This window comes from Hippocampus guttulatus, chromosome 22 (genome assembly GCF_054856545.1).
Source record: "Hippocampus guttulatus isolate MCC_2025c chromosome 22, RoL_Hgut_1.0, whole genome shotgun sequence".
Taxonomy (NCBI): domain Eukaryota; kingdom Metazoa; phylum Chordata; class Actinopteri; order Syngnathiformes; family Syngnathidae; genus Hippocampus; species Hippocampus guttulatus.
Genome location: NC_141282.1, coordinates 8,045,112 through 8,072,676, shown reverse-complemented (window position 1 = coordinate 8,072,676; position 27,565 = coordinate 8,045,112). Strand labels below are relative to the sequence as shown.

The following is a 27,565-nucleotide window of genomic DNA, read 5'->3' as shown; positions in this document are numbered from 1 at the left end:
TACGCGACACCTATCATAAGATCAATGCCCGAAAAGGATTGGAGAGGAATTGCAGTTTTTGGAGCGCTATTAGTGAGCGATCGCGGCTTATAAGCGAGGCGAGAAGGATGCGAGCCGGAGTTAGAAGCGAGCGATGGCCGATTCTAAGGAAGATTCTGAGGAAATCAACGCAGGGGGAGGCCACGCTGAGGATGAAGGAGTCATTTGAAGTGACCGATCGCCGTTATGAGGGAGTGATCACCGGTTAGAAGCGTGAGATCACAGCTTATAGGCCCGAAGAGAAGAAAGCCAACGTAATCGGACAACGGGTTGCAAGGGAGGAAGTGGCAGGAAGTGAGGACGGGTTATAAGGAAGTGATACGCAAGTCAGAGTCTGGAAAATGCTTACAGGGAAGATTTCAAGGACGCGAGCCCAAGTCCTAAGTGCGGCTTTGAGGGGAGGCCGCCGTCGAGCTTTATCAGGACCCAGATGACCTCTTTTGACAAGCATTTCAATTGTGCTCAGATCGCCTTGCACAAAAAAAAAAGAAAGAAGAAAGAACACCAAAGGACTGAGCTTTATCAGCAAATGATGAATGATTGCTAAAAAATGTGCAAATCTTGGACAAATTTGTAACTTCACTCTGTGTGCAATCAATGATTCACACACACACATTGGGTTTTGGTTAGACGTGTGGTCTGGACAGGAAAAGGCTGGGGGCCACTTTGCTCAGCGGGACCCTGACATCGGGCCATACACACACGCTCACACACACACACTTCAAAGTGCGGGGGGACATGCATCCATCCATCCAGGGTCGGGGGCTCCGAGGTTGGGCCGGGCCATCTATCATAGCGCCAGAAATTCTGGAACCCAACACTTGATTGGCAGCACAACACACGCGCACGTACACACTTATGTCAATATTCTGTCAATGAGCCAATTCATAATCTTCAGCAAATGTTTTCCTTTGCAACCACTGCGACGTCCGCGAGCGCACCGGTCCTCAAACTGGGTGCAATACAAAATCATGCGCAACACATTTTGGACTTTGGAGCATTATTCAAAAGTGTGCGCCTATATGCTGGCACTGGCACAAACAAAAGAAATCAATGACTGCACCGCCCCTTTTTTTTTCAAGTTAGCATTGTGATCCATTATCAAATGAATATGACATGAATATATCTTCTTCTTTTTTTTGTATTAATACAGCAATATTTTTTCCACGAACCTACAGCACAAAAACAGGGACCTACAACATAAAGAAAAAAAAATCTGCCAATACGGTAATTGACAAATTTCTTTTGACCCCACAAGATGGTGGCGACACACTACTTTTGTCCAAATGAAAAACACAGCTGATAGCTTTTTGAATGCCCAAATATCCATGGCTTTAAAGGATTATAACACCATCGCAGACTGTCTATGGAGTTTAGCATTGCGTATTAGCATGAAGATGAAGTGACTTTTTTTTTTTGCAGACATAGTTACTCCAAACACCAACGTGTCATTCTTTCAGTCTTGTTTAGTTTGACAGTAACCTGCCACCATACAGTGCTCATATCTCAAGTCAAAGCAAAAATAAATCAATAAAAATACCAAAGCGATGGCTCGCATCTCAAAATACATTTCATCCTACAGATTAAGGGGCACTAAAACCATTTTGGGCAATGACAAAACAGAAGGAAGCGATTCAGGAAAAGACACAATAACAACAGTGGGAACTGAACTGTGGATTGATCTCGTCATGGTCTTAACACGCAATCTAACACCACATGATTGTGAAAACTAAATTGGAATCCCTCTCAATTAAATTCACGTCAAAGGAACGAAGTGGAACTTACCCAAAAAGCAGACGTAAACTCGCCATGATGTGATTCTTGAGCCACATCGAATTACTGGAGCACCTCACTAAATGAAAAATGTATCAAATAAATCATTCAATTTACTTTTAATATTACTATATAAATTCATAATACCAAAAAAAATCGTTTACCTTCAGAGGGAACCAGGTCATGCGCCAGGTTTATTAAAATAAACGGACGCAGGTGTGGTGTGGCCTGCAGTACTGCTTTAGGAGTCCGAGAGGGCGCTCCTCCCTCCTTCTCGCCTTCCTTTTTTAACCACAAAGTGCGCTTGACTGCACAAAAGTTCCCAAAAGGCAACATAGAGACTTGATGCACCAAATTTTTCCTCCAAATAGTTTCTATTTTGTGCGCAGACAGTAAACACATTCTTCAGATCATTTTCGAGGGCTTTCTAAGATCTCGCCAACACAGAACAGCTGTTAACTACGTCGCATGTTTCTTACGTCACCACTAACTCCAGGCATAACAAACAGAGACCAGAGTGCACGGAACACACTTGAGCCTCCATGCAAGGCCATTAGCGCACACAAATACACAATCAATGTAACACTACACTAAATTCAACGAAAACGTAACATATTTATATATTTCTGTGAAAATGAATCGTTTACTCACCGACTACGGTCGCGTTTGAACTGTTGTTCCAACTGTGGACGCATTTACGATCCGACGGCGCCTCTTGGTGGCAGAAAGTAGAACTGCAACTCGAAGAACATTTGATCAGAAACTGCGCCGCAGCGCTCCGTCCAACATTTCTGCCTTGATGGTAATAACGCTTATTTATGTTCATGATTGTGGTTTTACAAGTGTGGTGACAGCCGTTCGCTTTTGTTATTAAAAAGACAACAATTCCAACTATTTATTGTACAGCACAGTTCACATTGACCTTCCTCCAGAGGTGTCATGAGTATAAAAAAATGCAACGGCTTGAGTTTGCCATTTGACGCAGGGGTGGTCAAAGAATGGCCTTTCTGAAATTGGTTGTAAATAAAAACTATCTATTCACTTCTTGGTAAACGTATTATTATTAATACAAATTAGCATCATCTCCCCAATAAAGCATTTTACATGTGAACTGTATGTTTGCCCAGGCCGACTCAAATCGAAATTTTAAAATTATGAGAATTGATTCATTTGAAAAAAAATGTTGTCCATGACACAGAAAAGATATTTTATATTCATTTTGTAATAAGAAAAACTTTGTCTCACAATGGAGAAATAGGTCAATTGTGTGCAACTAAATGAACGATCCTTGAGCAAGCATGATTTTTGTGACTTGTAACTATTTGACACGCATGTGAACTAAGTTTGTCCAGTCCGACTATAACGACGACAAAATTTGCAAAATTTTGGAAAAAAAGCAAGTTGAGCAGAGGGTGTAAGCTCTTTATTCTCTCAGTATATTTTACAAACACAAGCATAAACGTCGCTAGACTCCTCAGTGTCAACATCTGTCTCGTCTCGCCGCTTACCTGCAAAGAGAGAATACAAAACATTCCAAAAAAAAAAAAAAGCGTGAGTGACGACTCGACTAATGGCTAAAGTCAGCTAACCGACTGCCAAGCACATTCTACCAGGTTACCTCCTGCAAGCTTCAATTCCTGATTTGGCGGGTGGATGCAAGGCGCGCGACACCATTAGAACATTTTGATGACGACGGCAATGCTGACCATGAAGACGGAAACTTACAGAGCGGCGGCTCCGGAGATGATCTCGATGAGCTCCTTGGTGATGACGGCCTGTCGGGTGCGGTTGAAGGTTAGGGTGAGCTTGTCAATCATCTCGGCTGAGGACCGGGCGGGATGTCCATCAAAAGGAAGGAGCGGGAAGGAAAAAAATAAAAACCACAAAGAATCGGTCACTGCCTATGTAGCTAGACAAGATCAATAGAAGAGGGAGCATTTCATGAATTTGGGGGGGACTCTGGTTGCTGTTGTTGTTCTCTGGTATGTATTTGACATGGGCACCGAACCCAAATTAAACCCTGCGGGACTCCTATGAAATGCTCAAGGCGGGGCCGCGTTTTGCGGCGCGTCGTTTTTTTTCTCGGGGCCCGGCTTACAAGCGTTCTTGCTGGCGCTGTCCATGGCGGTCATCCTGGCGCTCTGCTCGCTGGTGGACGACTCGCGCAGCGCCAGGTAGATGACGTTGACCATGGCGAACTCCTGGTAGCTCCTCAGCACGTCGGCGTCGATGTCGTCGTACACGGCCATGGTCTCTGCGGTTGCCAGCCAAGAGTTTCAGCATCGCAATGTTTGACGGGAACCGGGGTGACCCAAGACCTTACCCGCGTTTGCGACCACGTCGTTGGAAAAGAGGGACTTCCGGTCCGTCTTGTAGGAGATGACGGATCTGCGTGAGGAAAAGTTCCGGCACGAGTCAACGCCGGCTTGCAAGTCGGGATTTACGATTGCGCGCATTCAGCGAGGTACCACAACATGGCAGCGCAAAAAAAGTAACTTGTGGTTTTTAATGCAGGTTTCAGCAGGAGAACGTCAAAGTGCGCTCGACCTGAAATGGTTGTAGATGACGGCTCCCTGGTCAAACTCGTAGCCGGAGTTGAGCAGCTCACTGGCGATGAGGGAGGCGTCCCCAAAAGTGGGAGGCTTGCGGCCTACCTCCTTGCAGTTGAGCATGATGTGCTTGCCGTGAGTTCTGACGCAAGAGAGCGCAAAAACATTTTGGTGGCGTTCGCGAGCCGGCGCAGCATTGCGGCCGGAACGTACTTGTGCAGCAGGCCTCTCAGTTTGTCGCCCACGTTGACCACCATCACTTCCTTGCCGCTGCCCGTCAGGTTGGCGATCTCGTTCTTGATGGTCTTGGCCACGCCCGAGTGGATGGCGCCGCACAGGCCGCGGTCGGAGGTCACGCCGATGATCAGGTGCTTGGCCGCCTTGTCCTCGGGCACCTTGATCTCGGCCTTCTCGTAAAGAGCTGCGGGACAAATCGGACGAGTCCGTCTTTTTCGGACGTTTTCAAAGCCGAGCGGGGCCGCCGAGCGACGTCTACCTACAGAGGGCTCCGGTGCCGTAGACTCGGGCGGGCTTCAGCTGCCGCTCAGCCCGAGCGTACTTTGCGGCGGCCACCATTTTCATGGACTTGGTGATTTTCTGGATGTTCTTGATGGACTTCAGCCGGATGGTGACTAAACACAGAAGAATGGGCTCTTAGTTCAGTCGTGACCAATCGACATGCTGCAGGAAATTCTGCAATTTCACATCGTTGGTACTAAAAGCAAATGGGACTTCCGACTTCAGGTAGTAAAAAAGGAGGTAAAAAAAAAAAAGGACACACTTCTTTTTACGTGCAATTAATTTGAAATAAAACAATTAACCGTTCGGTGGAATGTTGTGAGGGAAAGAGTAGAAGTGAACTTACTGTCCTTCAAGGTGGCCATGTTCCTGATTTGCCCACTGTAAAAGCAAACACACACACACACACACACGGCTGCAATCTGTGCACAAGTAAAACGTCGCATTGCGCAGAAACACGCGTACAAAGTTTGATTTATTTGCAAAATGTTTATACGGAAACGCGGGGGGCGGCGGGCTTTTAATGCCAACGCTGTAGACAAACTAACACTTAGCACAGCGATTCGGCGAAGCTTGTTTTAAAACCATTTGGTTATGTGTAGGGTGAAAAGTGTTGCGCGATTATTACTCTTATGATTCTCCTGTCAATGTCATCGGCTTATTTAGCATGAGCCACCTAGCCGCTGTCATTCATTAGCCGCGGCCTCCACGTTAGCACGTCCTTTAGCGTCCTATAACTTTGATTACACACGACACGTTTCGCGCCTAATGCGACCGGTTTAGCACAATACGCCCTCTGAGGCACAACGCAAGAAGGCCGAATGAGAAAAGAGAGGAAGAGTGCGACTCTCGGTTACCATTGTGGAGAGAACACCAAGGCGCTGGTCCTGGCCAACATGTTCACGGTAGTGAAGGTCAGACAGGCAGCACTGCGCATGCGCTCAATCAAGCGAATCGCAGGGATGGTGATGCCTTCATGGGCGCGCAAGAAAAATTGGATAACAGGACACCACCTTCATCTTTTTTCACCAAATACAGTACCGGCTTAAAAAAAAAAAAAAAAAACACCTAGCGTTCCAAGTACCACCATAATAACCGACAATAAGATATAGTAAAATTAGTGTTCATCAAAAGTGATAAGTTTTATTCTTAATTAAAACGTAATTATTTACATTGGAAATCACAACGAAGCCGCAACGATAAAAGGCATCATTCTGTCGCTTTATGAGCCCATTCTACTTCCATATGGCATTTTCACATTAGCTCTTTCAGGCCCGCAGGGCTGTGGGCCAGGATCAGTGGATGGTATCAATCAGAAATAGACATCTGCGCAGCGCGCATCAGTCGTGGACGTTTTCGACTCGATGGCTCCACACCGGCTTGCGTTTCTCGATGAAGGCTTGTATTCCCTCCTGCCCGTCTCTCAAAGCGAGGTTGTCCACCATGACCTTGGAGGCGCTGGCGTATGCCGCATCTCGACCTTGGGACATTTGTCTTGGGGGAAGAAAGACAGAGCAGACCTGAGGTCGGCCAAGCACACGTGCCGACGTCGTCTTTCGAGCGTCACGGAGCGCACCTCTGGAAGGCGGCCTTGCCGAGGGCCACCACGGGTCGGCTGGCCCCGCACACACGCTGGGCAATGGCTAACGTCTCCGCTTCCAGTCGCTCCTCCGGAACCACCTTGCTGAGCAGTCCGTGCAGCAGAGCCTCGTGAGCCGAGATCGGAGTGCCCGTGAAAAGCATCTCCATGGCAACCTGGCGGGTACGAGTCACAAGTGTTTACAGTCAAGTTTGAAGAAAGCTACTGCAAAGGGAAAAAAATCCAGCAAATCCACTCGAGCCCCTGAGATACGAGTGATGTGACTCGTGAGTTTTTCGAGATATGCGCCGTTTTTTTTCGGTTTGACACCCAAGTAAACATTTAAGATACAAGTGCCGTATCGTGGCAGTGAAGTCAACTCAAGTGTTCTCGATTCAACATAAAACAGAGACAAATCCACGTTTTGCTTTCAATACAGACAGACTAGTTTTTTCAAGTATCATTGACGTTGGCGGTTGGCACCTTTCTGGGCACAGCCCGGCCGATGGCCACGGCCGGCGTGGAGCAGAAGAGCCCCACGTTGACACCCGGGGTGGCGAAGGTGGACTTGTCGGAGGCCAGCGCCACGTCGCAGCTGGCCACCAGCTGGCAGCCCGCCGCCGTGGCCACGCCATTCACCATGGCGATGACGGGGACGGACACATCTTGTATCAGAGTCATCACCTGGCCGCACCACAAAATTCCCAATAAATACAGGAAATAAATCAAGACACACAAGTTTAATGACGAGCTAACCTGCGCACACGTGTGAAACACACGCGTGTGATACTCTCGACCTTGGGCCGACGTCAGCTCCTTCAAGTCGTGGCCAGAGGAAAACACGGGACCTTCAGCTTTCAGGCACAAATGAAATAGCGCCGTGATATGTTCTACCAGTAAATGTCTCGAGTTGCCACAAGATGGCAGCAAAACGTTTTCCTCCATGAAGCTCTTCAACTCACTTCACCACAATTCCTTGGCACCAAGATTGATTGGATTTTTTGAAACCCTGCGTAATGTGGTGGGAAAGCATATCTTTTGTCGAAATTAAAACTCCTCCACTCATTGAAAACATACACTGTAGTTGCTTGGCACCACGATGCCAAAGCTAAAGCGAGTAGCTTTTAATAAGCTCAAAACAGCAAGTGAGAGCCGAAAAGAAACATCTTTGCAGGTGGCGAAGTGCGCATCGTTTTCACGGTCTACCTGATATGATGATAACCCGAAGATCTGGGCTGTCCACATCAGTGAGGATGTCCTCTCGGAGAGACTCCAGCATGGACAGAGACAGGGCGTTCCTCTTTTTGGGATTGTTCAGTTTTATTCGTCTACAGACATTCAGAAATGCACAATGTGTTGGCGTCAAGTTAGGACAAACAGAAAGCAGGAGGAGGAGGATCCTCAAACGTCAGCGTGCTCTAACAAAGTGTCCAGAAAGCACTTCAAAACAACAAAATACTTCACAAGATGCGCCGATTTAATTTCATCTAGTAGCTGCGCTGATGCATCATCCATCAATTACACATCCTGTCTGCAGTGTTAAATACTTTCAAAAGTTTTGAAATGTCGCTCTTTTTTTCAACCGAGTTTCGTCACCTGATACCATTCTCCTGCTTGCGCACGGTCAGTGGTTCCGGTTCCGTCGTGCCAGACAAGAACCGGCGTCCGGGGAGCAAACGTGTACGGCCGAAATACTTCGCGTGGCTGCACAGTAGTCTAGGAAGAGCAGCAGCCATGTTTGACCCGTTCAAAACAAACACCAGACACTTCCGGGTTTCTGACGTCACCACCCAGTGACGTCAACCATGTGCGACCACTGTCGTCATGTTATGCAGCGTTTATGTGGCCATGTTTTTTTAAAGTTTTATCAATATGGTCATTCAATGCATTTATTGATGTATTTTATGTGGATCTATTTATCGATTTAAAAAAACAGGAGAATGGAGAGTTAAGAAAACATTAAAGAAACATCTTTAATGAAAACAAAGCCTGGTTGTTTTCTCAAGTGTTTTTGTGTGTAATTTCTTTTATTTTCAAACAGCAAAAATTTATAGCCAACCTAGATTGAATCTTTATTACACAAAGCCAAGGAATGTGAATTTGTGCCTCTTTGATGAATACATTCATGTTCATATACAGTGACAATGGGGCGGGGGGGCAACAATGGACTATTGCAAAAAGTGATGATTGTGAAGGCGAAGACAACATTTTCACCTGAAAAAACATATGCAAATCAGATTTCCCCCCCACCCCCTGCATCATTGCTGAGTGAAGCGTAACCATGTCAACCAGGAAGCATCTCCTTCATCTCAGTTTTGCAGTCTTTACAGGTTGCAGGTGTTAGCTTTAGAAATGGTGGCGATAAAGTTAGAAAGAGACAAAGAATAAGAAGTCCCGGGGTGGCAGAGGTCACGCCCAAGCACAGAAGGCAAAGCAGCAGGACGCAGGCCTCGCGTCAGGTGACGGCGTTCACGCTCTGACTGCCCTCGGCGGGCGTGAAGAACTGCACCTTGGGCGAGAGCATGGCCGAGTTATTTCGCCGCAGGCTCCCGCTGCTACCGCCGCCGCCTTTGCGCATGGAGTTGTTGCGCCGCATGGAGTTTCTCTTCCTCAGGGAATTCTGGTGGGACAGCTCGCTCTTTTGCAGGGTCTGGATCAAGATGGACGGCTTCTCGTCCAGCTCGCGGGCGCTGCAGCGGGGCGTGGCCACCTATGGTCGTAGTGCACAGTCGCAACTTGAGCATCATTGAAACAACATGCCTCAAGCAGGCCTCAATAAGCCTGAGAGGGACGCCGGCACACACACGCGCAGGCACGCAGACTATGAAATGCCACGGCTACTAAATAGCGCGCAAATAGTTTGTCAAATGGGTCAGTCGGACGACAAATATGGCTGGCGGGTAACGAACCCGCACTGTGTTGCCGAACTTGGAGTAGTCGACGGAGTAGACGCCCTCCTCCTCGGTAACGATGGGAACGAAGCGGTGGCCCCACTGGATCTCCTCGGAGACGTAGGAGGTGCGGGCTTGCGTGGTGATGCCGGTGGTCTCCACCACGCCCTCCAGGATGACGATCACCTCCAGGTCGCTGCACTGGAGCTCCATGGCCGACAGATCGTACAGCGGACTGCCGTCGCGCGCGCACGGGACCAAATGACGCATGAGCGCCGTCGGCGCGCTAGCGGGCGGGGCCGCGACATCACCTGTTCTTGTCGATGACGTGGCAGATGATGAGCGGGGCGAGCAAGAAGAGGCTGTTGCTGGCCAAGGCGCTCTCCGTCTGGACGTCGATCTGGTGGATGGGGATCACCTCGCCCTCGGGAGTGGTCGTCTTCCTCACCACCTGCGCCGCGGCACCGCACACTTGTTACACTTTGCAAAGGCGTCCGCGGCGTCCTCAAAGCAGAGGAAATGCGACAGTCGGCGGCCTCCGGCGACCGACCTGCAGGCGGACGGTGGCCCCGATGATCATGCTCTTCCTCAGGTCGCCGATGCGGATCATGAAGCACAGGAGGTTGTTGCGCACGGCGATGACGGCGTGGCGGCTGAAGATGAGCGTCTCGGCGCGGCGGTTCGACTGCGCCGTCTTCATGAAGATGCAACCTGCAGCAAAAGCGGGCGGGATCACGCTCTCGTCCGCGATTGCGTCGTCATCGTCTCGCGTCGACGCAAAAGCAACGCGGAGCTCAGTCCGTGTTGAAACGCGCGAGGTGACGGCCAAACGGCGTCTACCCAGCATGACGGCGTTGATGATGAGGCCCACGATGTTCTGCAGGATGAGCACCGTGATGGCGGCGGGACACTGCTCGGTGATCATGCGCCCGCCGAAACCGATGGTCACCTGCACCTCGATGGAGAACAGGAAGGCCGACGCGAACGACCTGGACAGGACGGAAACGTCACATTGCACATTGCATGCACATTTTGCGTGCAGAGCAGTTTTGCTGTCTTTTATTTTTCTGGGAATATTTTGAGGACGGCGGCACGGTCGACGGGTTTGTTCGTCAGAGGCGCAGGGTCCGATGCGAGTATGGTCCCAGATGAAAGGTAAATCCCCATTTTCGCGATCTCTCCAGTCACACGCATGTGCGCTTGACGTTTTTTATCGCTGACGTGCGTCAGCAGCCAATCAGGGGAGAGAGGCCCGACTGGGCGGGACGAAGCCATTTTCTCACTTTCTCAACTTTCCTGACTTGAACGTCAGCAGAAAGCGTGTCGGCAAAGACTCTTACTTGACGTGGGTGACGCAATGCACGGCGCCGAGACGCTTCGGGTCCAGGTCTCCGTGCGCGAAGGCCACCAGCCACCAGCTCATGGCGAAGAGGAGCCAGCTGCTGACGAAGGTGGTGGTGAAGATGACGAGCGTGAAGCGCCACTTGAGGTCCACCAGCGTGGTGAAGACGTCCTGCAGGAAGCGGCCCTGCTCGCGGATGTTCTTGTGCGCCAGGTTGCACGAGCCGTTCTTGGCGATGAAGCGCGCCTTGTTGACGCGGTCGCGGAAGACCGGCTTGCGGGGCATGCGGGACACCAGCCCCGGCAGCCCGAACTCCTCCGGGATGATGCTTTTTCGAGCCAGCATGATGGTTTCGCTTCGCTTCGTTCCCGGCGCGCCTCTTACGCACGGAAACCAAGTCGTCTGTGCGCCTCTGCCGCGCGCTCCGTGTGCGCGCACATTTTCGGGCTGGCTCGGGAGCCGCCTCTGCTCTGAGGAGGGCTGGGACGGCCCTTCGACCTCATCGGGCCGGACCCGGCTCGGCGCCGATCCAAAGCCTCCCGGGCGCTAAAACACCACCGAACGCGCGCCACAGATGCGCACATAACCCCGACATGTTCCATTCGAACCGGTGTCTTTTACCTGAAATGTTCACGTGACAGGTTCGTCAGTGGGTTCTTTTTGGAGCCGCCAGGTGGTGCTATTGAGCAACATATAGCATACACCGAACGAGACGTTCCAAAAACGACCGGGCTGGTGGGGCACCAACTAAAATGTGCATTTCAAGAAAAAAAAGTCACAATGTATTATTAGTTAAAAAAAATTAAAAAAAACAATCAGCATTGCAAGATTATAAAAGGACTTTAATGCACGTTTCGCAATTGCATCGTAGCAAATGCTGAATTGGAACCAAAGAAAGACGTGATGCACGAGGTTAAAAAAAAAAAGCAACAACATAGAAAACACTTAAGTCAACTTGTGAATTCACCAAGATGTCACGCGAGCTCCGACAAGTAAACAAAGCCCGAGACCTCTTCTCCGTTGCCTCGAGTCCGATAAAAAAATGTGACACGGGGTGAATTGCCTCCAAGAACGACGTGAAAATGGCCGCAATTTACACAACAAACAGCCAAGTTGATACCATAATAGACGTACGGTCGTTGACGTGGTCATTCGGAGACAGGATGAGCGTTCTATTGCTCGCATCGATTTCATTGGCGCAGTTCCGGTTTGAAAGAAACAAAGGTGAGCACAATTCAAACTCGACCCGCGCCCATTGATGATAAACTTTGCCATATGCGCCAGTGGCAAACGCGCCTCGTCGTCCGTATCGCCGCTTCCCCCGCGCGTCTACATGTCGGCCTTGACGAAGGAGGCGAACAGGCCGTCCTCCCGCTCCAGAAGCGTCTCAGGCTTGTCGTACTCCAGGATGTTCCCGCGCTTCATGACGATCACCAAGTCGGCCGTCAGGATGGTGTACACGCGGTGCTAAAGGGGGGCGACAGGACACGCGTTGAGAACGAATTGCTCCGCGTTCTGGATTAAAGAACGCAGCTGGCCGTTGCCCACCCCAGCTCTCGATTGGGTTTACAAAATCCGCACTCCCGGGTACCAACCAGGTTGTCTCTGGCGGAACCTGGACCAGAACCAGCCCCGGACCTCCATCCCCTACCCGGCCGGTGGCGAGTAGCAGAAGAGAGACGTCAGGAAGAAACAGAAAGCGAGTAAAGGCGGGTTGGGGGGGCGAGTCCGAGTCGGCCGTCTGGTCCGGTCTACTTGTGTGTCCGCACGAGCACACTGAAGAGGCTCTCGTCCTGTGCTAGCAGGTTGGGACCCGAGTCACATTCCACTAAAATCCCAGAGGAAAAGACCAGCACCTGCCCGGCGTCCAGGATAGAGGAGACGCGGTGCTGAGGTGAGGGCACAGAATACCACAGAAGGAAATACCACAAAGGAAAGAACAGGATAGGAAGGGACAGAACAAGACAAGGTGGGATAGGATGGCACAAGATAGGACAGGAAAGATGAAAACAAGACACAATAGGACAGGACAAAGAAAAGCATTTTCATGGTCATAATGCTGCTGGGAAGTCTTTGAAGGAAATGAGAAGGCGTTGGAAAAACAAACAAAGGGAAACCGGAAAACGAAGCGCAACAGAATGACTCACAGCAATCGTGACGACCGTCCGATCCGCAAATGCCGTCATCACGACTTTCTGTAAGATGTTTTCCTGAACACACAAAAAACACAATTGCTGTTCATGTTCCTTGCGTGCGCTTCATTTGACTGTTTGTTGCGGTCAACAATGTCTGCAAGAGCATCGGTGCCTGGCGCTCTCCTTCTGGTGTCAACTTTTTGTCTTTGCACACGCACACACACACACAAACACACACACACCGTTGCCATGTCGATGGAGGCAGTGGCCTCGTCCATAATGAGGATGCTGCTCTTCCGTACAAACGCCCGAGCTAAACAGAAGAGCTGCCGCTGACCCACACTGAAGTTCTCGCCGCCCTCTGTCACCACCGCATCTGCAACACCGGACAGCAGCCAATCAGAAAGTGGACTAAGTCACAGATACCTCAAAACCAAAACAAAACAAATGTGTGCGTGCGCACGCACGTACCGAGTCCTCCCGGTAGCGCCTTGACCATGTTCTTCAGCTGAGCGATCTCTAGCGCCTCCCACAGGCGCTCGTCATTGCACGTCCGCTCCGGATCCAGATTGAACCTGCGAGAGGTCATTTTGTTTGGTTACGGTTGCCGCGAAAAATATTTGATTCCCACATTGACTGCGTCTCCACAAGCGAGAAGATCATTTCTAGTTTCATAACCAGTCCGTCAGAAGGGGCGACAAACGCATCTCACGGAGCCGTGTGAAAAAACTCGACCATTCACCCCACACACCCACGCACACGCACACACGGTCCAAACAAACATAGCGAGGATGTGCGACAGAGGCAAAAAAGTCAAAGAGGTCTCTGACTGACTTCCTGCTGCGTTACATCGACGGCACAAAAAATCCATGCTACTTGTTCGCACACAATGGAGCAGAGAGGTGTTCCACAAGGACCAATTCCAGAGCCTCTGTTGTTTTTAAAGGGCAAAGTGTGCTGTGTTTGGGCTCCCTTCATCACTAAAAGCCAGAACAATAGAAATAAAACAACCTGGATTTATTGGAAGCACGACAGCTCCCAAAAAAAGACTCCAACTTAAAGCAAACGGCCAGGCTGGAGCGTAAACGGGAAGTCGCCTCTTCAGCCAGGAAGCACGTGTGCGTGCGCCTACCTTATGGAGCCACTAAACAAGATGGGGTCCTGCAGGATGATGGACAGCCGAGAGCGGAGCGTCTGCAGGGGAAGTTTGCAGATGTCGATCCCGTCTATGACGATCTTTCCTGGAGGGGGGGGACAATCAGGAGTCACTTGACATCACCCCATTTAGCGCCAGCGAGCACTCTTCCAGTAAATCCCTCTCAAGAGTGAATCACTGCGAGGCGACAATAAACACACACATTCCAATGTAAAAGTGGCAGCACGGTGCGACAAGTGGTCGGCGCGTCCGCCATGCTGTTCGGAGGTTCTGTGTTCGAAGTTCAACTGTTTTTCCACGTGCGACAAGTGAGTGGCAAGGATTTTGTTTTGTCGATAGAGTACGTGCGCCGTTGTGCACCGGCGACCAGAAGTGCCCAACTTATCCAAACGAGCCTTTATGGACCGACGTCATTTTCAGGGGAAAAGTCTCCTGCCTCCTCTCAGCCATAAAATGGAGATCAAATGGTTGCAGGGAGGAATGCGTTCGATGGGCCAAGTGTACAATCTGCTCATACATGATGAGCATTGTTAAGAGGATGAAAATAACAAGCCATTCTAGGCCAGTGGTTGACATATGGAAAGAAATGCGCCGTTTACTTCCCCCCCAGAAACCAAAATCATCTCCTATCGCTTCATTGTGTCAACAGTCTTCAAGCCTTCACGCCACTATTCCCAAAAAAGGGGAACTTGGGAACGTTTTGTTTTTAGGAGATGTAAACACAATGGGAGAAGAGAAAGAGAAAGAGAGAGAGGGAGAGAGGAGAGAGGAGATGCCATTCTCATCTCACCTTCAAAAATGTCCACCATGTTGAAGAAGGCCAAGGACAGCGAGGACTTGCCGCTTCCCGTGCGGCCGCAAATTCCCACCTGGCGGGGAGGTGACAGGGAGGAGAGACGCAGCTCAAACACTTGAGAATAAGACCAGCGAGCGGCCGCGCGCCAACTCCCGGCGCTCGCGACTTGGAGGCGACCCGAGTCGCCGCAAGACTTTGCACATTCGGACGCACGATTGGCGGCGCGCGATGTTCAATTACCTTCTGGCCCGGTTGGATGAAGGCGTTGACGTGCTTGAGCACGGGTTTGAGCATGGGGTCGTAGCGCACGCACAGGTCTTGGATCTTGATCTCTCCATCCCGAGGCCACGTCTCGGGCACCTGAGAAGCATCTGCGGGACGCGCGACAGGAGCAAAGCAACGTCAGCGGCGGTCCGGCGCCCCGCTGCAGCGGCGTTGACGTTTACCCATGGAGCCTTCGTAGTTCTCCGACTCCGTGTTGAGGAAGCTGTTGACTTTTTTCACCGCCGCCATCTGCACCTCCAAGTCGGCCAGGTTCCTCACCACCCAATTCAGGTAGTTGGTGACCTGATCAAAAGGCGAGCGGATCTTTTTGCCGTTAGCTCGTGGGGACGTCCGCGCAAATAACGGCGAGGGAAACCGACCGTCAGGGCGTACGTGAGAGCCAGGCCCACCTGCCCCGCAGATGGCCGACCGCAATCCAAACCCCAAATGGACGCCCCCGCCGCGGCCAGCACAATGACGGCGCCGAGGTAGTCCTGAATGGAAGGGACGAAACGTCAGCGAGGCTTCCGAGTGGATTCTCGCAGGTGAACCTCACCGAGTCCCTCACCGTGCGGACCTCCAGCCAGCGGTTCGCGGCCGAGAGGAACAGGTACGCCGTGTTGTTGGTGTCGGTCAGCTCCAGCATGCGCTGCTTGAAGCGAGCCTCGTGTCTGAAGCGAAAAGAAAGCCAAGTCCATCGGAAACTCAAAGAACTTTGTTTGGCTTCGGTTCATCACTGTACCTAAAGGCTCTGATGGTGGTGAGACCTTCGGCCGTCTCGGAGAAGTGACACAGCAGAGGAAGTTGCGTGGAGTCATCCAGGTCCTGAAGGTCCCTAGTAGAAAAAAAGCGAAGGATCGGTCCACGTCAGTCGCACTCCCGTGGAGGCGTCTGAAGACATGAAAAGGCCTCGAGCAGCTTTGCACTCACTTGGAGGCCACGCGGAAGTACTTCTGTATAAAGTAGAAGGCCACGGCCAGGGGCACCAAGGCGACGATGAAGTAGGGCGTGATGGTGGAAATGACGCCGATGGCCGACAAGCAAAGCAAGGTGGATCGCGTCAAAGACTCCAGGGTGGGAGGAATGTGCTGGAGGACAAGGAGCGCCGACGTCAGGAAAGGGCTGGACATCCCGTCGGCAACGCCGGGCGAGCTCCTACCTGGTCAATAATGTTGGTATCGGCCGAGAACCTGTTGAGGATCTGCCCCAGGGGGGTGATGTCAAAAAACCTGACGGAAGAGAGAGAGAACTCAACCCTCGCCGCGCGACAACCAAGAAAGGAGGCGGGGGGGGGGGGGGGGGCTACCTGAGAGGAGCATGGATGATCTTGTTGAGCAGGTTGTGGTGTAGGTTGGTGGCTGCAGACAGCCCCAAGAACTCCACGGTGAGCGAGGTGACGAGGCACAGCGTGATCCCGGCCGCGCACAGGACCATGAACACCGTCGGGTAAAAGGAGTCCTGCAAAGCCGCGCACCCCCGCAATCTTTGACAACCGCGACGCCGCGCCTCACCTCCGGGCGGCGGCGTGACGGCGAGGTGAAACATCCTATCGATCGGGCTCCGAGATACAAAACAAGTGGGCGATACCGGACCTCCGAGTCAACGGCGCTTCCGTCGACCTCGATGACCTCGCACGTTCCGTTGGGTCTCGGCACCGCGGTGCGGTTGGAGTGGTTGGAGGTCCAGATGGCCAACCAGTAGTCGATGGCCATGATGACCGAGTGCTTGAGGAGCTTGCAGGACATCATGAGGAAGACCATGAAGAAGCCACCGGAGGACAGGTAGCACCAGCAGACCTGAGAAGAAAGCGGCCGTTCTGCTCGGGACGGCCGGAGACCAACGCAAACGGTCGCTACCTCGGGATCGAGATGGTCTCACTTTCCACGGGACCTTGGATCTTCTGCTTGTGGTGGTGGACAAGTTGTCTTCATCCTCCTCTTCCTCCTCCTCCTCTGAAGGGACGAACGACTTTGATTGAGGATACGAAGCCGTGGTTGACAAAGAGCGCAACGCCTACCTTCATCCTCATCATCTGCTTGATTCTTGGCATCTCTGGAATAGAAAGCTCGTCGGAGGGTCTTCCTCTCCAGCGTGGTTTGGCTGTCCTGCTCGATGTCCTGCGTGGAGAGTTCCTATCAGAGAGCCCAGCGAAGAAGGAAGGAAAGGAAGGGAAAGACGCCCCACGCCAACCTTCTCCAGCTCCTGGTCCTGCCGGTTCATGAGCGTCTTCCAGTGGTCGTAGAGCTCCACGTCGTGCGTCTGGATGTCCTTCAGAGTTCCTTCTCTCAGCACGGAGCCGTCCTTCATGGCGATGATCTGAAGCAAAGATTGAAATGATGACATAAATCCTGACATCGTCACGTGAAAAAAATTAAAAAAACATGCCACTGATCTGCTCAGGCGGACTTCCCACTTCTCACTGACCCAGTCGGCGTGGATGAGGTACTGCAGCTTGTGCGTAACCAGAACCACCGTCCTCTTGTCGTCTTGCAGGAACTTGAGGATGCCTTCCTGCATCAGGTGGTCGCTCAGGTGGATATCCAGGGCGGAGAAGGGGTCGTCCTACGGATACGAGAGGACGAGTAGCTCACCTGAGTTGTGCTCGGGACCGAAAAACATTTGGGGACGAGTGAATCCGCAGCGCCGTCATTTTTTCCACCCCCCCCCCCCCCTCACGCATCCCTTTGTCATCGCAAGGTCACCGTCACCGCTTAACCTCGCCGCCTTTTCTCCGGCCAAAACAACATTTCCTTAAGCGGATCGGAATCTGCGAGCAGCCGACTGGAGCCGACATCGCCGCGGCGACGGGGAAAATGACGCGAGCGCGCAAACACGTCGTCTCCCCCGGAAAAAGGGCGTCGCTTCCTTCGGACGCGCGGAATTCGTCTAATGCGATTACGTTCATTGATTTAGTGACTTAGCGGCAGCGGTGTCCGTTTGCGCTGACCAGGAAGACGATGTTGGTGTTCTGGTAGAGCGCTCGAGCCACGCAGATCCTCTGACGCTGCCCGCCGCTCAGATTGATGCCCTGCCCAGAAAGCGTACGGTCAACAAAACGCCAACGCATTCCCAAAGCGGGACCGGAATCGTCCCCGAGGCTTACTCGTTCGCCGATCTCCGTTTGGTCTCCGAAGGGGAGCAGGTCGATGTCCAGTTGGAGAGAGCAGGCGTCGATCACCGCCTTGTACCTGAAGCAAAAACACGCGCCGGCAAATAGAAACGTCATTAATTATGATGACGCGCTGCAATTTGGGCACTCGGGACTCGTCGACGGATTGGCGCACCTCTGCTTGTTGAAGGGGCTCCCGAAGGTAATGTTGTCCTCCACGGTGGCGTTCAGCAGCCAAGACTTCTGAGTCGCGTAGGCCACCGAGTTCCTGTTCTTGCTGCGGTTGCACGATGGGAAACATTGAAGAGAGGTGAAGAGTCTTGCCCAAGGGCACGACGGCGCACGACTCCAACAAAGCGCAAAATCCAACAGCGGAGCCTCCGCTTGGCGGACGACCCGCTCCGAGCGCCGAGTCACGCCCCCCCCCCCCCCCACCCCCACCAACATCGGTCGGTGAACGTTCCCTGTGCCGCTCCAAAGAAGCGAGCGTTGCGCACGGGCCGGCGTGCTCGCCGACTTACTTGCTCCAGTGGACACGGCCGCTGATGCTCTGCATCTCGCCCAGCATGGCGAGCAGCAGCGACGACTTCCCGCAGCCCACCTGGCCCACAATCATGGTCAGCTGGCCTGAAAGCGCAAGTTCAGAGGTTACGGGGCGACTCGCGCATTTTAGCGGGATGACGTTGGCGTCATCTCATCGCCTCACATTGGAAGCTCACGATAGAAGTCAAGTTGTCGTCATGATATTTCCCAATATTGCTGCGGCTGTGAGACTTTCTTGCCATCATACATGATATGGGAAACTGCGTTCTGCGGTTCCTCGGTTTCGTGATCCTCACCTGTCGGGATGCGGATGTTGATGTCGGCCAGCGTGGACAGGTTGCTCCCCCAGGTGAAGCAACCGCCGCTCACCTGAACATAAAAGACATCAATCATCCCCTTTCACCAGCATTTCTTTGCCCTTTTGTTTTTCCCGTTTGCCGCCACGGCCGACCCTCCCCAAAAGAGACTCCGTTCCCGCCGGGCGGATGATCTGGCACGTCGCTTCCCGGCGGTCGCATTCCTCTCCTCTTGTTTGGTTTATTTGTTCCCGTTCAGTTTATTTTATCTGAGCGACCCCCCCACCCCCCCGCCGGCTTCCCCCCAGCGTCCTTCTCCGCACGCCACCGACCCAGGGGCGCATCTCGGCCGGAACGTCTCGGGTCGTGAGAGCCTCGCGCAACTAAAGAGCCACGCTACTTTGACACAGCTGCCATTCAACGGTGGGACAATTACTTTGGAGCATCCACAGCGGAGGCGAGCGGGGAGCCCGAGTGACCTCTTTCTGCCAAAGGTGGGGGGTGACTTAGGCTTCCAATTTCTGACCTCTCTGACAAAGCACTCGACCTTTCCTCTCCGAACTCAAAGCGCAAACGATCGCTCCCCCGTGAAAACGGATGTTTGTTCCGAAAGCTTTGCGCGTCGTAATGCGGAATGGCCTTTTCCATTGTGTGTAAGCGCGAGGCGAACACATTTGACGGAGCGTGTGACTCGCGCCTCCCGCCTCTGGGACCGAGAGCACTCGGGAACGGGAGGAATGAGAGACCGGATCCACAACACGGGAACCGCGGCGTCGACTGCGTCGCGGCCCGCCAAACGTCAAGAGCAAGAACAGGAAGTGACGGCGGCACGGTGAAGGGACGGCGCATTTTCCCAGCGTAGCTGACCTCGACCCGGGCTAATGCCTTCGGGACCGAGCTGGAAAAGCGAGAGCTTCCAAACCGGGAGGCAGACTCCATCGCGTCTGTCAAGCGATCCCCCCCCCTCCCCCCACACTCGCCCCGCATCCGCCTAATGAGCGGGCCATCGCCCCGCGGGGATGCGACAGGAAGAGTCGCCTTAAGCGAGGCCGCGCTCGGGGCAAGGCGTTCTCGTGTGAATCCTCCACTCGCTGAGAAGTCACGCGCTCGCTGGCGGTGAGAACAAACAGCTGCTGAGGAGCCGAGCCGAGCTTCGGCGCGTCAAAGCCGGAGAAAATTACGGGCACCTCCGCATTTTCTTGACGGAGGCATATGATGCGCTTTTGACAGGCTCCCGATTGCTACGCAAGACGAGCTTTTTCTAACCTTGACGGCCACGTCCTCCGTCTCACTGGGTCTCATCTGCCGCCTGGACGGCTGCTCGTAGTTGTCCATCTGGTAACGTAGAGGCCGCTTCCGGTTGATGGCTTTGGTCTTCGGCGCGCAGAAGACCAAAGACGGGACACGTCAGCCTCGCGCGGCGGCAGTTTATCGGGGCGATGTTGAGGCCGGGCGGGAGCGCTCACCGCTGCGGGGTGCTTCTTGGCTGCCTCGGAGGGAACGGACATCTCTCCGTTCCTCCAGCTGTCGTCTCCGATCTCGTCGCTCTGGAGGAATTCCCCCAGCTTCTGGACACTGAAGCAAACATCGAAAGTGAAAACGCATTCACGTTCTTCCTGATTTTTGGCCTTTTCCCCATCGTTCTCTTAATCGTAGCGAGTCGTCCAGGCCCTGAAGAAGAAAAGCATCGCACTGCCACCACTAGGTTTGACTGTTGGTAGCATCTTATCAAATGTTTCCAGCAGACGCCAACTCGACTTTCTTCGGGAAACAGTTTCCGGAAGTGTGTCAAACCCCGCTGAGGAAAAAAACCCCAACTTGCGACACTTTTTCACAGCACTGTAATGCACCCCGTGGCAACGACAAGTGACAAAATGGCCTGACCTTATGAGCGCCTTGACGGCGAACCTGACGACGGTGGAGAGCAGGAAGAGTGGCGTGACCAGGATGTTGAAGAGCGCCAGTGTGGCGAAGGCCTCCGCGGGACTCGGACCGCTTTTGGTGATGAAGTAATGCATGACAAAAGTCTGCGAGGAGGCAAAACAGGCCTTGAGTGGACCGTATCTGATCCAAACACCAACCAAACATCACAATCGTTGTGGTGCCGCCTAAGAATTTGTTGCAAATCATTTTCCGGGTGGCCCGGACGAGCTTACCGCCAGGACAGCGGCGATGGGAATGGCGGCATTCATGAAGACTGCACAAGCACAGAAGAGATGATCACGCCGGGCATTCCGACAACAACGGCGTCCTCGTTTTGTTTCCGACCGTCTTCTCACTAGACAAGGATGTGTAGAAGGCGAAGGTCTTGAGGCTGGTCAACTCTTTGCCTCGCGTCTCCTCCACGCTGTCGCAGAAGATATTCTCCCAAGCGTACAGCTTCAGCAGCTTGATGCCCTTCAAGATCTCCGAGGTCTTCTTCAGCCGATCGGTGGAGTGCTCCTGCGAGACGCCACCCGGGGATTATCGCTCGCCGCTCTCACCTTCAACCTTGGGAAAAAAGGCCGTGACGCTCACCAGGGTGCTCTTCTGCATGTCCGCCAGTTTGGTGGCGATGAGGTACTGAACCGGGGCCAGAAGAACAATGACAGACGCGCCGACGACGGCGCTCCAGCCCAGCAGACAGTAGAGGAGAATGACTCCCATCACGATCTGGGGACACCACCAACACGAGGTTCGCGTTTCGGTTGCCGTCGGGCATGACAATCTGGTCACGGCTCGCTCTGAAAGTAGGTCAGATTTTTCTGCTTTATTTGGATTTTTTTAACCGTTGGCGATGATACCTGCACGGGCATGGCCCACAGGTTGGGACAAAGGAAGAGAAACCACATGAGCTGATTGGTCTCGATGGCCACCAGGTTGTTGATCTGCCCCAGCGTCATCTCGCCCATGGACATGTTAGACGTGGACAGACGCAGGATCTTGTTGTAAATCATCGCCTGGGAGGAAGGAGAAAACATTCCAAAGGGGACCGAGTCGTGAGCTGAGGGGCACCCCGCAAACCGCGGCGCCGTGCGCCTCACCAGCAGGGCTCCGCGTAGGTTGATGCCAGTTTCTATGGTGACGTAGTAGGACGCCTGCAGGAAGGTCCTCTGCAGCACCAGCGCCAGAAAGAGCAGCACGGCAAGAACCGACGTGTTCTGGAGCAGCTCGCTCGACGGCATGAAGTGGACGTCAAAGTAAGTGTCCTGCAACGACACGCGCCATACACATCGCGAGTTGAATTCTTCGAGGAAGTCGTTTTCTTCCTTTTCAGGTGTAGTGAATGCGCTTTCTCGTTCTCTCAAGTCAGTGAGAGGAATCTCCCGCGTCATTCCCACTCGCTTCGCACTATTTTGCCGCCGGTGGCGCGCTGGCTCTTGGACGTCCGCCATTCAGCTGTGACAACAAGCGACCGCTCGGCGGGTCCTCGTCAACGCGGTGACCTTCAGCAGAGTCGCTGCCGGACCCCCCGCGCGCCGTTGGTCCTGTCATTTGGGTCGCCAGTCAAGGGCAGGACTTATGTGGACAAACAATGGACTGGTCGCCGGTCACTCTCAGGCCACGGGGAGACAAAAAACGAATTCCATCCAGGAAGTCCAGGACTCGGTTGCAAACGTGAACCTCGGAACCGCGAGGCCGACGTGCTAACCGCGAGCGCGCGGGCTCCCAACGCAAACAAGGGTCAAATATTTTCCCAGAGTCTTGTGCTCACACCCAGTGAGTCATTGATTGGTCGGTGGGACCACCCAGCGGCCCATCTTAACGCTAATAAAATCAACTTGTGTAAACATGCTAAGTGGTTTGCTCGCGTTTCTACTCAGGGTGTGGAGCTTTGCAATGGAAGACAATTTGATACTTTTCTTCAACCTTGGAAGAGCGTTCCACGTTCGAGTGGAACAATTCAATTTGGTTCGGCCGTAGTCGGACGGACTCGCCCTTATCTTGTCGGGAGCGGAGCCTCCGCTTTCCTCCAGCGTCAGGTTCTTGACGATGCCCGAGATGCAGAGCGGCCCGGCGAATCCCAGCAGGTCGGCCAGGTAGCGGAATGTGCTGCTGAGCAGTATGGGTCGCCCGAACGCCCGATACATGGAGCGCCAGATGGACGGCGCCCGCTCCGGGTTCTCGGCCGTCTGCCGCGGAAAAAAAAGGAGCCAACCGCTGACGTCTCATCTTGACGGTCTGCTAGCTTCATGCTAACTCATCATTCGAAATGCCAGAGACCGGCTAACCAATATTAGCATGGATGCTCCTTTTTTGTGATGATAATTCGCATGACGCTACTTTTTTTTTTTCCACAAGTACGTATCTGGACTAACCCTCTGGTCCTCGTAGGCGTCTTTGAGTCGCAAGTAGTTGGTGAGCGCCCGCATGGCGATGGGCAGCTTGCCGATCTTCTTCAGCTCGATGGGCCTCTTGTGCGCCCCGATAATCAGGGGGTTCATCCACCAATACGTCGCCTGGCCACAGAAGAAACAAGGCCGAGCTCGACCCTCGACCGAAATGGGGTATCGGCGTCCTCTTACCTTTGAGAGCAAGTTGACGAAGGGCTGCAGGAAGCGGACCCCGAGATCCTGCAAGTCCTCGGGGGGCTTCACCTTCTGAGGGTTGGCAAAGAAGACGTACTTCTGCCAGGACGAGTGGGGAAAAAAAAAATAAACTCATGTGATGGCCCACCGCATTAAAAAAAAAAGAAAGAAAGAAATGAAAATCAGGCATCCTTCATTTGAACCTACGACAAGGTCGGATGGCTGCAGACAAACAAAAGCCCATTCCCAAATCCATCAATTTAATCAACATTCAGGGTGGGCGACACGCACCCTGATCCTGATCACGTTGATCTCGACGGCCATGAGCAGACCGTAGAGCAGCACCAGCAGCGCCGTGATGCAGAATCTCAGATGGCGCATGCCCACCTTGTACATGGCGAACTTCCACAGCTTGATGGACTTGGTGATGAAGGCCAGCACCCAGTAGATGAAGAGCACTGTGGACAATCCCAGCAAAAATTGGAGCGCGCGTTGGACCCAGCAGCAAATTTTCGAAACTTATTTAAGATGATCATTTGGATTAAATGCGTGCAATCCATTTGAATAGAATCGTTGACTTAAGTCGAGGTCTATTTATTGCCTTATTCAAGCGCAGGGTAAACCGTCTTTTTCAATTGAACGCGGAGCTCACCGAGGAGAAGTTTGGGGAAGTTGGAGGTCTCGATGTTGTGGTAGTAGACCACCGACGTGGTGGCCGCCACGAATCCCATGAAGGCTGGCATGAAGAGGTGCAGGTGGTTGGTGTCCATCATTCTACAGTGAGGCGCCAACACAACACGGTATCATTTTCCGCCGCCCTCCACGATAAGATGCCTCCCCGGTGGCTGCCGCTCACTTGTTGGACACCACGCCCTCGGCAAACTCGCACACGTGAACAAAGAGCAGCGAGAAGGTGAGGATCCACCTCAGGTTGTGTCCCGGGAAGTGCAGCCACGTGTTGTGATGGATTTGCACCTTGGAGCTCTGACTGCCCCATCCTGGCACACACACACACACACACACACACACAGAAAGTTTTTTTATTTTTTCATCAACGACACGGAATCACCTGAGAGTCTTGAGGAACAGAAGCCACTACGAGTCCTTCTGCTGAGCCCAACCTGGCCACCGGAGGGCAGTATTATACAGTCTGGAGGACACGAATGAAGACTGTACATAACTCAGTCGACTGCGATATTATTAATTGCTCTTCGCAGAGGATGAAGAAAATATGCCAGAGAGCACTGTTGCTATTTTAGTCACAAGTAACATTGAGGCAGGTATTGATTAGCAGTGAAGCCGAGTCAAATCATTTGCTTCGTTTTAGGTTTTGTTCGACAGTGAATTTGGAACTGCTAAGTGTTCTCACCGATAAACAGGATGGGGAAGGTGATGAAGAGCAGGAAGACATGAGGCACCAGGTTGAGGGCGTCCACAAAGCAGCCGTTGTTCAGCATGCCGTCGTCCACGCTGTAGCCGCTCTTGTTCACGTCATTGCCGCAAAACGACAAGGCCATGGCCACGCCGCTTGACCTCCGCCTGACAACAAGAACGTTACTTGTGTACTAGACCAGTCGACATTCGCTAGACCAGAACCAAGAAAACCCTTCAACATGTACGAGACGAAAAGAAGCTGCGAGAAATGTGACGCTGACGAGTCCCCCCCAAAAATATGGCTGCTAGTTAACACTGGTGGCCGGGCGTTGTCGAGTGTTGACTTTTTGTGAAGCAATAAGTGAGCGTTAAAGACACTTGACACCCTCCTCCATACATGACTCAAATATCTCCGTGCACTTCAAATGTTCCAAACATAGTACACAGGTTTTAATTGGCCAGCCACGACGGCGTGCCTACAATGACGTCATAGTTTCGGGTAAAAGTCACGATAACGCACGCACACACGCAATTTATGAGTGGAGTCTTCACTTTTTTTTTCGTGAGAGAAGTGGAAATTAAAAGTACCAATATTTACCTCAACAAGATGAGTGAAATCCCACAATCCTCACGGACACATTTTCATTCCTACCAAGGGGGGGAAAAAATGAAAAATACGGTCGATAAAAAAGGCGAAAAAGATGTGGTGCGAGCTGAGCGGGGAGGGAAAAGTTGATTATTTTTAGGCTTGCGCCAGGATCAGCTGCTCCGCATTCTGACGACCCTCATTTATCAAACGAAATGCACACACAGTACCCCGGCTGCCTTCAAAATAAAAGTTATTTATTGTCCGAAACAAAAATCCTTTAAAATCAATCGAAACAGACCAACAGGACTAAACACTGACATGTACAGTACTACACAAATACCTATGAGAGGCTGCAGGTTACATGAGTCGGGAGTACATCACACACACACACAATAATAAAATGCTCTGCACATACTTTGGAAACTGTGAATAGATCATACTTAAATCCTCTCACACCTCGTTCGAAAATACTCACTTCCCGTGTGAGCGGGAACACTGAAGATGTCTCCGGACCCTCGCGAATACGTTACCGCTGTTACGCTCCAACCGTCACTCTAATTTGAAGGCATCTGATTTACAGCTTCCGGTTCAGGCGGGCTTAACTCCCACTAGCTTAACAAATAGTCGCCGATCAAATTTCCAAAATTGAAGCAGTTTAACCACTTGGAGGGAGTTGTCTTGGTGTCTAACAAATGCAAATGCCACTTGAAGTCCTTCACTCCTCATTAAAAAGATTGCTCTTTGATTGGCAGCTTAAACAATAAAGCAATTTTATTGTAGTTTACGACGTGCTTCATGTTTGGACGCAGTGCAGCTCCATTCCGAAACATACCGATTTAAAGATGCTTACGTTTGTAAATAATTATACGGCTACTGCACATAAAATACAACCAATATGGTGAGAGTCGGATGAAAGGTTGTATTCGGTATGCTGAAACCGAACGTTCAACGAGAGGAAAGCTGCAACGCGTTCACATTTTGAACTGTCCCGCTTGTTAACAGCCCTCACTTCCGTTCGCTTAACACAAGGGAGAACATTTTATATTCTGTGGTGTATTAACCATCATAGTTATTTGTATGTTGTTTGGACGCATGACTTCCCGTACTTTGTATTGCCATCTACTGCGCATGTGTGAAATGTTACCTGCAATGTCTAAGTCTCCCCCCCCCCCCACGAGGTTAATGGCGGAACTCGACGGTCGAATACATAATAGAAAACGCGTGTGTGCCTCGTCATTTCAAGACACAACATATTCAATCCCCGTTTTGCGCATAAACACGATTTTAACTGTCTTATTGTGATGCCGATAGCAGATAGATCTTCAAGTGACATCAATATGTTATTTGTGTGTCTATTGAAAAAATGCATTGTCCCGCAGTGACGAGACTGTCTTATATTGAGATTATTTGATCGATGGGGTTTGGAGGGGAGCAGTTTGCGCTGCCTGAGTGCCTTTTGGGGACAAAGCACGTCGTAAGGTGAATTTTCGGACTATCGTCATTAGAAGCACGGGTGGGACACGCGGGACACTTACCCGGCGTCTGACGCAGGGTTTGGGGCCACCAAATTGATGCGGTGCTGCCAATGAGGGGGCTTCGATGATGGCGTTTGTCTGCGCCGGAAATAGAAGAATCAGAATCCACAACGATCCCATATGAATGTAAACAATGGGTGGGAAAGCATGACAAACGACTCGCAATTCATTCCCCAAAGATTGAGATCGATTATCGATTCTAGCATTTTCCTACTGCATATTTTTACCGGACCAATGTCAAAATATCGCACATGACGGCACAAAGAGTGCTATACAGGCCACTCCGGCGTGGGGGCGCTGTCAAACTAACGAATACACATCTGTGGAAGAGAATCTTACATAATCCACTGCACTATTCTAATCATTTATACAGCACATTTCCGGACAGTCAAAGAAGCTTTACAAAGTCATTAATACTGTCTAAATGCAGAGAGTAAGTACATGTCATTATATATGTAGTACTGGAGTAAGAAGTGTCGTACTGACTCCAGTATTATTGTGAGGTTGAATCCACGAGCATCGGGAGATTGCCACATTCATGTTGTCGCCATGGAAACATCATTTGGAA

The 27,565-nt window shown here is 51.8% G+C and overlaps 4 protein-coding genes across 9 annotated transcripts; all 4 read right to left on the bottom strand.

Moving 5' to 3' along the window:
- Positions 1 to 3,218: 3,218 nt before the first annotated feature.
- On the bottom strand, positions 3,219 to 5,884 carry atp5f1c (ATP synthase F1 subunit gamma). Of its 3 annotated transcripts, XM_086103519.1 has the most exons (10): positions 5,738 to 5,884; positions 5,227 to 5,261; positions 4,862 to 4,993; positions 4,575 to 4,782; positions 4,360 to 4,503; positions 4,136 to 4,200; positions 3,911 to 4,066; positions 3,538 to 3,634; positions 3,431 to 3,449; positions 3,219 to 3,320 (listed from the first exon to the last, which is right to left on the bottom strand). In XM_086103519.1, exons 1-9 carry the CDS (start codon positions 5,815 to 5,817, stop codon positions 3,443 to 3,445), a joined length of 924 nt encoding a protein of 307 aa, XP_085959645.1. In that variant the 5' UTR covers positions 5,818 to 5,884; the 3' UTR covers positions 3,219 to 3,320; positions 3,431 to 3,442. The 3 variants fall into 3 exon arrangements, with proteins under 3 accessions (XP_085959645.1, XP_085959646.1, XP_085959647.1); XM_086103520.1 differs by lacking the exon at positions 3,431 to 3,449 and having other exon boundaries at positions 5,738 to 5,883; XM_086103521.1 differs by lacking the exons at positions 3,219 to 3,320; positions 3,431 to 3,449 and having other exon boundaries at positions 3,534 to 3,634.
- Positions 5,885 to 5,997: 113 nt separating this feature from the next.
- Positions 5,998 to 8,226, bottom strand: echdc3 (enoyl CoA hydratase domain containing 3). 2 transcript variants are annotated; one of them, XM_086103522.1, is made up of 6 exons: positions 8,056 to 8,226; positions 7,666 to 7,787; positions 7,216 to 7,313; positions 6,943 to 7,143; positions 6,457 to 6,635; positions 5,998 to 6,374 (listed from the first exon to the last, which is right to left on the bottom strand). In XM_086103522.1, exons 1-6 carry the CDS (start codon positions 8,193 to 8,195, stop codon positions 6,221 to 6,223), a joined length of 894 nt encoding a protein of 297 aa, XP_085959648.1. In that variant the 5' UTR covers positions 8,196 to 8,226; the 3' UTR covers positions 5,998 to 6,220. The 2 variants fall into 2 exon arrangements, with proteins under 2 accessions (XP_085959648.1, XP_085959649.1); XM_086103523.1 differs by having other exon boundaries at positions 7,216 to 7,468; positions 7,666 to 8,199.
- Positions 8,227 to 8,518: 292 nt separating this feature from the next.
- On the bottom strand, positions 8,519 to 11,201 carry kcnj8 (potassium inwardly rectifying channel subfamily J member 8). Its single transcript, XM_086103252.1, has 6 exons — positions 10,691 to 11,201; positions 10,191 to 10,339; positions 9,901 to 10,061; positions 9,662 to 9,801; positions 9,369 to 9,585; positions 8,519 to 9,169 (listed from the first exon to the last, which is right to left on the bottom strand). The coding sequence occupies exons 1-6, from the start codon at positions 11,035 to 11,037 to the stop codon at positions 8,915 to 8,917; spliced, it is 1,269 nt and encodes a 422-aa protein (XP_085959378.1). The 5' UTR covers positions 11,038 to 11,201; the 3' UTR covers positions 8,519 to 8,914.
- A 312-nt stretch (positions 11,202 to 11,513) lies between these two features.
- abcc9 (ATP-binding cassette, sub-family C (CFTR/MRP), member 9) lies at positions 11,514 to 27,244 on the bottom strand. 3 transcript variants are annotated; one of them, XR_015099277.1, is made up of 42 exons: positions 26,998 to 27,244; positions 25,472 to 25,521; positions 24,869 to 25,038; positions 24,356 to 24,497; positions 24,152 to 24,273; positions 23,791 to 23,957; positions 23,497 to 23,598; positions 23,290 to 23,430; positions 22,909 to 23,103; positions 22,015 to 22,179; positions 21,775 to 21,930; positions 21,509 to 21,643; positions 21,271 to 21,433; positions 21,148 to 21,188; positions 20,876 to 21,018; positions 20,458 to 20,566; positions 20,258 to 20,365; positions 18,992 to 19,064; positions 18,674 to 18,779; positions 18,328 to 18,429; positions 18,147 to 18,231; positions 17,991 to 18,071; positions 17,468 to 17,605; positions 17,234 to 17,359; positions 17,061 to 17,160; positions 16,922 to 16,995; positions 16,636 to 16,839; positions 16,350 to 16,501; positions 16,203 to 16,272; positions 15,974 to 16,131; positions 15,786 to 15,878; positions 15,600 to 15,714; positions 15,424 to 15,537; positions 15,226 to 15,346; positions 15,020 to 15,150; positions 14,774 to 14,852; positions 13,960 to 14,068; positions 13,299 to 13,402; positions 13,070 to 13,203; positions 12,840 to 12,902; positions 12,288 to 12,581; positions 12,054 to 12,159 (listed from the first exon to the last, which is right to left on the bottom strand). XR_015099277.1 is itself a non-coding variant. In XM_086103373.1 (41 exons), the coding sequence occupies exons 3-41, from the start codon at positions 25,014 to 25,016 to the stop codon at positions 12,022 to 12,024; spliced, it is 4,695 nt and encodes a 1,564-aa protein (XP_085959499.1). In that variant the 5' UTR covers positions 25,017 to 25,038; positions 25,472 to 25,521; positions 26,998 to 27,244; the 3' UTR covers positions 11,514 to 12,021. The 3 variants fall into 3 exon arrangements, 1 of the variants encoding a protein (XP_085959499.1); XR_015099278.1 differs by having other exon boundaries at positions 15,612 to 15,714; XM_086103373.1 differs by lacking the exon at positions 12,288 to 12,581 and having other exon boundaries at positions 11,514 to 12,159; positions 15,612 to 15,714.
- Positions 27,245 to 27,565: the final 321 nt, after the last annotated feature.

Excerpts from the sequence above, each read along its gene's own strand:
- atp5f1c (XM_086103519.1), bottom strand. The coding sequence starts at position 5,817 with ATGCGCAGTGCTGCCTGTCTGACCTTCACTACCGTGAACATGTTGGCC. Across the intron at positions 4,994-5,226 it reads CATGGCCACCTTGAAGGACA|TCACCATCCGGCTGAAGTCC; the intron begins GTAAGTTCACTT and ends TTCTGTGTTTAG. Across the intron at positions 4,504-4,574 it reads CTGAGAGGCCTGCTGCACAA|AACTCACGGCAAGCACATCA; the intron begins GTACGTTCCGGC and ends CTCTTGCGTCAG.
- echdc3 (XM_086103522.1), bottom strand. The coding sequence starts at position 8,195 with ATGGCTGCTGCTCTTCCTAGACTACTGTGCAGCCACGCGAAGTATTTC. Across the intron at positions 7,144-7,215 it reads TGTTTCACACGTGTGCGCAG|GTGATGACTCTGATACAAGA; the intron begins GTTAGCTCGTCA and ends TGGTGCGGCCAG. Across the intron at positions 6,375-6,456 it reads GGCAAGGCCGCCTTCCAGAG|ACAAATGTCCCAAGGTCGAG; the intron begins GTGCGCTCCGTG and ends TCTTCCCCCAAG.
- kcnj8 (XM_086103252.1), bottom strand. The coding sequence starts at position 11,037 with ATGCTGGCTCGAAAAAGCATCATCCCGGAGGAGTTCGGGCTGCCGGGG. Across the intron at positions 10,062-10,190 it reads CATCAACGCCGTCATGCTGG|GTTGCATCTTCATGAAGACG; the intron begins GTAGACGCCGTT and ends CTTTTGCTGCAG. Across the intron at positions 9,170-9,368 it reads AGTTCGGCAACACAGTGCGG|GTGGCCACGCCCCGCTGCAG; the intron begins GTTCGTTACCCG and ends CTACGACCATAG.
- abcc9 (XM_086103373.1), bottom strand. The coding sequence starts at position 25,016 with ATGGCCTTGTCGTTTTGCGGCAATGACGTGAACAAGAGCGGCTACAGC. Across the intron at positions 21,931-22,014 it reads ACCTACGCGGAGCCCTGCTG|GCGATGATTTACAACAAGAT; the intron begins GTGAGGCGCACG and ends CCTTCCTCCCAG. Across the intron at positions 21,644-21,774 it reads TGTGGGCCATGCCCGTGCAG|ATCGTGATGGGAGTCATTCT; the intron begins GTATCATCGCCA and ends TGGTGTCCCCAG.